The sequence below is a fragment of the Sinocyclocheilus rhinocerous genome, unplaced genomic scaffold, assembly GCF_001515625.1.
Source record: "Sinocyclocheilus rhinocerous isolate Xijiao unplaced genomic scaffold, SAMN03320098_v1.1 scaffold285, whole genome shotgun sequence".
Taxonomy (NCBI): Eukaryota; Metazoa; Chordata; class Actinopteri; order Cypriniformes; family Cyprinidae; genus Sinocyclocheilus; species Sinocyclocheilus rhinocerous.
In genome coordinates this window covers 1,731,047-1,737,819 of record NW_015630288.1, presented here as the reverse complement: position 1 = coordinate 1,737,819, position 6,773 = coordinate 1,731,047, and the positions used below count along the sequence as shown (strand labels likewise).

The window sequence follows — 6,773 nt, the reverse complement described above, 5'->3', positions numbered from 1 at the left end:
ATGCAGTTACGCAGTTGCATTCAGATCAGTTAAAATCATTACATTACAATATGCAACATTCACTTTTACCATCCATTCAACAACCGATGGATAATAACCAAGTCCCAGCCCATGCCGTTTTCTTGTTTCACTCAGAATTACATCACAATATGGTAGTAAAATCTGTCATACCTTCCATTTCATGCATGCTGACTTTAAGGTGACCAACTGAACTATGTGTAATCTTTAACAATTCATTGTACAACAGATTAAGAATAAAAATGCTACAAATGACATCTGCAACTACAGCATGTTGAATGTGTACTGAGTTACAGTCAGTATGATAAGAGGTTGCCTAGGATACAATGAAAAAGAAGGCTGTTCCAAAACCTTATTTGTATTTGAGAGATGTTCAGGCAGAGTGAACCCAGAAAACTCCTTAATGACACAGCAGTTCAGTGTCAGGATAATAGACCCCATGTCTATTTAAAACACCACTATGTGGATGTTTGTCCAAAGAGCTATAGAAGTCCAAACAAGGTTCGCCTGTAGCATCACACTTCGTTACTGTAGACATACTATGTTATGTTTCACATAATATGACTTTTCCAAAATTCAAATCAGACTTGTTCACCAATGGATGTTTTGCAGTGAATGGGTGCCGTCAGAATGAGAGTCCAAACAGCTGATAAAACATCACAATAATCCAAGTAATCTACATGACTCCAGTCCATCAGTTAACATCTTGTGAAGGGAAAAGCTCCATGTTTGTAAGAAACAAATCCATCATTAAGATGTTTTTGACTTCCGGCTAAATAATTTTGCTGTTTCTGAAAAGGTTGTCTGGAAGGAATCAGGAGAGAGATATGCACAGATCAAGCACTGTTTACAAAGCCAAAACAGTCAAAAACAGTTCTAAACAAATATGTGGGTGGATTTAAGCGTTAAAGGGGTCATATGATGTCAATTTTTTTTTATTTCTACAGATATTACAAAGTCTCCCATCATCCCAAATAAGTTTTTTAACATCTGACTATAGAAAAGGGGATCAGAAGAAAGATGCAAAGCTAAAGAACAACTACAGTGCAAAAAAAAAATACAATTAATTGCACCCAATAAAGTGTATAGTCTACATTCATCCGCTTATATGATTAGTTTGTCACATATGTTACCATGAAATCAAAATTTACAATAACCGCATAAACACATTTCATTACACCAAATACACAAAATAATGTTCTTTTTAGCAGCATCATATGACCCCTTTAACATGGCCAGATGGTATGATTTAACATTAAAACATCTTGAGGATGGATTTGTTTTTTACAAACATGCAGCTTTTAACCTCACAAGATGTTAATGGACTGGAGTGGTGTGGATTGCTTGGATTATTGTTTTTTTTTTCCCAGCTGTTTGGACTCTCATTCTGACGGCACCCATTCACTGCAGAGGATCCATTGGTGAGTAAGTGATATACTGCTGAATTTCTTCTAATTTGTTCCCATGGAGAAGTTAATCTACATCTATGATGACATCTATGAGGGTGAATAAGCAATTTTCCATTTTTAGGTTAATTTCTTTCAAATCTGTCTGCAAGGTTTGCAAACCAAACTGAATATGACTTAAACGTGGAACAGGTGTACTCTAAAACATCTGCATGTTTTATACCATTTGTAGCCTATATTACGTAGGCCTATATTTTATTTATTGTAGGCTATGTATTTTCTAAATCTTAGTGTATGCATGTATGGGTAAATCTTCAGTTTATGAAATAGGCTGTCACACAAACCCAGAGCAAACACTGAAATTGTATCATTTTATCACTAAATCCGTAGTCCCGTTTAAACCCATTTCACACGTATGGGGAATTTCTCTCTCTGCCTCTAGATAGCGATAGCAGTTCCCTTCAAAAACAGCAAGAAAAAAAGAGAAAGCGCAATATGAGCGCCGTGACGTGGCAGAGTCAGCGTGGAGAGCGGACGGCTTGACCTCGAGCTCGAGCATCGTCTCCGGCAGCATGTGGACGCTGATCTTCACTGCCCTGTTTCCCTCCGTCATCTTATCATATGAAGTGGACACGAAAAAACTCAATGGTCTAGCGAGAGCCAGAGTGGAGGTGAGTGAAACCCTTCATTCCGCTTCAATCTCCAGCGAGTGATGCGTTCAGACTCAGAGATACTCGGCTTGCAATCATGAGAATTTACCTGAAAACACTTAACGTACTGTAACCTGCTTGTGTAACTCGTCGTTTGTTTGAATTGGCAAAGCTCCGACGTTTGTACGCATTGTTTTATATGAATGTGTAGGCTAATCCCTAGAGTAAGGGAGACGTTCAGGAAATAGCAGTTGTAAATTTGTGTTGCCTCAATGGTGAACAATAAGAGATTGGTAATGGCTCAACTAGCTTTTTAGTTAAGGCTTTTAATTACTCTTTATAAACTTGAGTGTTTGTGTATGGATTAATGTTTAGGAGTTTAGTGAATGATACACCGAAATGAAACCAGGGTTTTGCTGCAGAATTCAGTTAAAATTAAATGTCAAAATATAAGTCTGTATGAAATTCACATGTCAAAATAAAAGTCAGTTAGGTCTAGCCTGAGGAAAATCTTTAAGAAAACAATTGAATACCCCAAAAATAGAACATATTCTTAGAAAAACAATTAAACATTATACAACAGTTCTGGTCTTTGAATTTAATTGGTTGAGTGCTGATATAAACTCCAACGGCACTGAGACTTTCACTGTTTTCATTTTGCGTTTGAGACCGATATTGAGTCTGTGTATTTGTGGTAAAGATTGACTCTTTCTGAAAATTACACCCTACACTATTAGGTGATGACAAGTGATTGCCTTTTGAGTCATTGACTCATTCACTCAACTGTTTGTTCAAAATCTCTTACTTTATGCAACATTTAGTGACTAGAAGTGTACTTTATTTGTTTCTACATATCTTATTTCTCAACTTTCTCCAGACATGTGGTGGATGACAGCTGAATAGGCTGAGGGAGGTAAGCTTACATTCACTTCATATATCATCACTGTGATATTCATGTTCTCTAGACAAACAACGGTAATGAAAACTATTACTGGAAACTTCACATTAGCTCATCTGGTTATGTTGTATTATTTACTTCTTTCTCCTCTCAATTCATAACAGGTCAAGGCTTTTGTGACCCAGGACATTCCTCTTTAGTATCCTTTAAAATCACCTGATGACCAGTCAATCGGTTATGGAAAACAAGAATGTCGATAAAAAAAATAAAAAAAAAACACTTTACAAACTGACCATCAAATTGACATTTTTGAAAAATTTATTTAATTAATATTTAAAAGTGTTGTTAAATATAACAATAAAAATTGGATTAAGCAATTGACAGATTCTTTTTTTATTATTGCAATTTAAACGTTGCTTTTAGGATGATTATTTATTATGATACATTTATCTACATATTAAAACATGAAATAATTTTAAATGTCTCATTTGTCAGTTTGTAAATAGATTTTTTTTTCAAATTAATAAATTGATCATTTATTCCATCATATTTTGAATTGTCATTATAGAGGACTAGAAATGTCAAGACATTTACTGTAACAAAATGCTGCATTAATGAATAAACATGAATTTTTTTTTTTTTTCCCCCATTTAATCAGTATTCATGTTTATGTATGCATTCATATATTCAAAATATTAAGTCTCCTTAATGTTGTAAAGGCAACTTATGTTTAATCTAAAATATACGTATACATCTAGAAAACAATAACTGCACCTTTCATTCTTAAATGTATCTTTTTACAATCTTTTGTCTCGCACTGTTTCCACTCCCTTCTCACTTTTCACTTCCCTCCAGACTTATATTCTGTGTCTTTGCTGCAGCTCTTACTCTAGTTCTCAAGCTACAACATCCAGCTTCAGCTAAGGTTACCATGCTTTCTGTGGTGGGACAGAAGTCTGTTCTGTAATTCAATAAAAAAAAAAACGAAACCTTTACAGGGTTACAGCTTTAAAACAGATTAACTTTCAGCTGTTCAGGTCATTGTCATGTGATATCCAGTGGTGTATCCACATATCCTTCACCTTTCAACCATTTCTTTGTTCAGCTGCAATGCAAATCTATACATTGACACCTTAATTGAATCTAAGGCTGGGACAGAACCGTGTGTAATTCTCAGGACACTTATTTCTGATATCTGTCAGGCAGTAGTCAGCTTTAAGTGTTTAGTACATCCTTAATGTTCATCCGTTCAGCCACAACATGGTGATGAAGCACATTCCTGGGGCCGACCCTGAACTCGTCCTTCTCAACCACTACTATGAAGAACTAGATGTAAGTAAAATGTGTCAATGCTTAACAATTTGTAGTTATAATTTTAACGTCCTTTTAAACCAGGATTAGCAACCTCAGACTACCATTTCTACTCCAGTGTAGAAAAACCACAAGCACTTGGTTAATTCTCTCAAGTGCAACCCTCACCAAAGTGTCAGAAGTCTTTTCTGGAAATTGCCACTTACATGATATGTCTGCTGCATTGATCCCTCTTTTGGCATTAGTCAGACTTTACTAAAGACATGCAGTGAAAAAATAGCACTGAAAAGGCATGGACGGAGTTATTTTGTGGCTGACTTTATTGCATATGCATTTGTAGGAGTTTCCCTTTCAGACACACAATTTATGTATTAAACTTCATAAAACAGTTGTGAAAGTTGCCATACTAAAGACTGCAAGTCATCAGACTCGCTTTGACCCGCGTTAAATTCAGTATGCATCTAACATGATTAAGGTTTAAAATAAAGATTTACATGTTAGAGCTGTCGGGTCGGATTTCGCGGGAAATTGCGTGCATATGACAAATGGCAGTGCGTCAGGTTTTGTTGTTATAAGAACAAGGAGAAAATGACCATGGATCTTTCAAAACGACAAACCTCCAGGGACTAACAAAACAAAAAAACGGTAATGTCCCAAATAAATAGATGTCCTGTATCACCGTTGTCTCGAATCACATTCATCCACGCAGAGTCGAGGCACAACCAAAACCGCTAGACCCATGCAGTTTTATTGTTAACCACTAGATGGGACAAAAGTTAACTGCAGTTTCAATAGATTCATTCTTATAAATGGGATTATAATTTTTTTTTAGCACTTGTTAAGAACTGATGTGATGCACTCTTCCTTATAACCTATGCATTTCTTTTTTTCTTATCTCATACTTCTAAACTGAGCTGTGTTTGTGTTTCAGAGAATCCCATTATCTGAAATGACTCGCACTGAGATTAACAAACTCTTGGCAACACTGGGCTTTTATAAAAAAGAGAATCCCGAAGACCAAGTGCCAGAGGAGTTCCGCTTCGCTCCAGCGGAAGACAGTCCCTTTGAGGGCCAATCTACCAGCCCGCCCGCTAAGACTGATACTGACCAATCAGAGGCCGATTCCCAGCACACAGATTTGTAACCCCTTATGTAAGAGCGATGGCGGTGGGACGCTAGCGGTGCGAGACCTACTTGATTTACAATTACCGTGAGAACTAAAACAGAGCCAGACGAGCTCTCTTCAGAGTTTAATGTGGCCACATTATTGTTATATTACTGTCAACACACATTCAGCAACTTGATTTGAGTGGTGTTACGGCGTTCAAACACTGATTGGAAAATATGTATTTAGAAATTCAGTGTGAGTGTGAGAGCCTACAAGTGTGCGAGTAGTTTATGTTTGTGGCAGTGAACTGTAATGGTTGTTTGCTCTCACTGTTCTGTACAGAACCTTATTTCTGTCCAAAGGGGACATTAATGATGTCCACAGCTGTAAAAGCCTGAGACTGGCTGCGGACTGATGATCTCTGTTCTCATGGGCACAAATCAGGCCTCCAAACAGACTGTGGGAGCATAAAGGTACCACTGAGAAAATAAATGGCTTAAACATCACAGCAAATGAGTGTTTTTTTGATTATTATACAAAAGAAATTATGAAAAAGTATAGAGCCCTGGAAGTCTGGGGAAAAAAGTTAATGTATCTTTTAAAGTCTTGAAAGTTGTGAAATCATGGTAAAAGACCAATGTTCAGTAATGACATTATTAATAATAAAAAAAAATTTAGCAGTAAAAGTGTAAAACATTGCGAAAACTAAACAAGATATAAAATTCAATTGATGTGGTCACATGCACATATATAAGACAATGGCTACAAATGTGGCTCATCTAATCATAATTTCGACTTGTTTAAAAAAAATAATGATCTATACATCTGCCTCAATTTTATCTGGCCATTTTTCTACCATCAATAAAACATTTAAAGTAATTTATCTAAAATGATCTTCTTGAGTCACTGAGCTCATTGTAAAGTCTTGTTGCACTCATGATTATAAATCTTTTTGATTCCCTATTTCAGAAAATGCAATAAATGACGAACACATTTTTGGTGTCATTTATGGTTTTAATGATTACTATACAAAACCATGGTGTAGGGAAATACTGAGTGAACAATAGTTTTTGAATGAGTGTGTACAAACATTATAATGTTAATGTTCACCTTTCCGTGTGAATGAATGTTAATGAGCTCTACTCATGGAACCTTCAAGTACCAAGCAAAGTCACTCACTCTCTGGCGTGGCTTCTGCAGTAGCTGTGTTTCGTCTTCAAAATTAAATTATGTGCAGTCATTAAAACTACAACCATCTTTAGAACCAAATATATAAACATTATTAGCCTTTTCAGGTGAATTTACTGCTAAAATATTATTCTTCTCAAATTGACTCGAGACTAGGGTTATTCACATATATATATATATATATATATATATAT

General features: G+C 35.8%; 2 protein-coding genes across 3 annotated transcripts in view; one reads left to right on the top strand and one right to left on the bottom strand.

Moving 5' to 3' along the window:
• Positions 1-1,901: 1,901 nt before the first annotated feature.
• Positions 1,902-5,904, top strand: selenom (selenoprotein M). The gene is made up of 5 exons (XM_016552266.1): positions 1,902-2,095; positions 2,952-2,987; positions 3,137-3,171; positions 4,226-4,304; positions 5,215-5,904. The coding sequence occupies exons 1-5, from the start codon at positions 1,997-1,999 to the stop codon at positions 5,425-5,427; spliced, it is 462 nt and encodes a 153-aa protein (XP_016407752.1). The 5' UTR covers positions 1,902-1,996; the 3' UTR covers positions 5,428-5,904.
• A 439-nt stretch (positions 5,905-6,343) lies between these two features.
• The window catches only part of LOC107739992 (smoothelin-like), a 74,500-nt gene continuing 74,070 nt past the window's right edge, over positions 6,344-6,773 (bottom strand). For both annotated transcript variants that reach the window (XM_016552261.1, XM_016552263.1), the window contains one exon: positions 6,344-6,773. This exon is cut by the window's right edge and continues 1,061 nt beyond it. The gene's annotated coding sequence lies outside the window, so the exon portion shown is untranslated.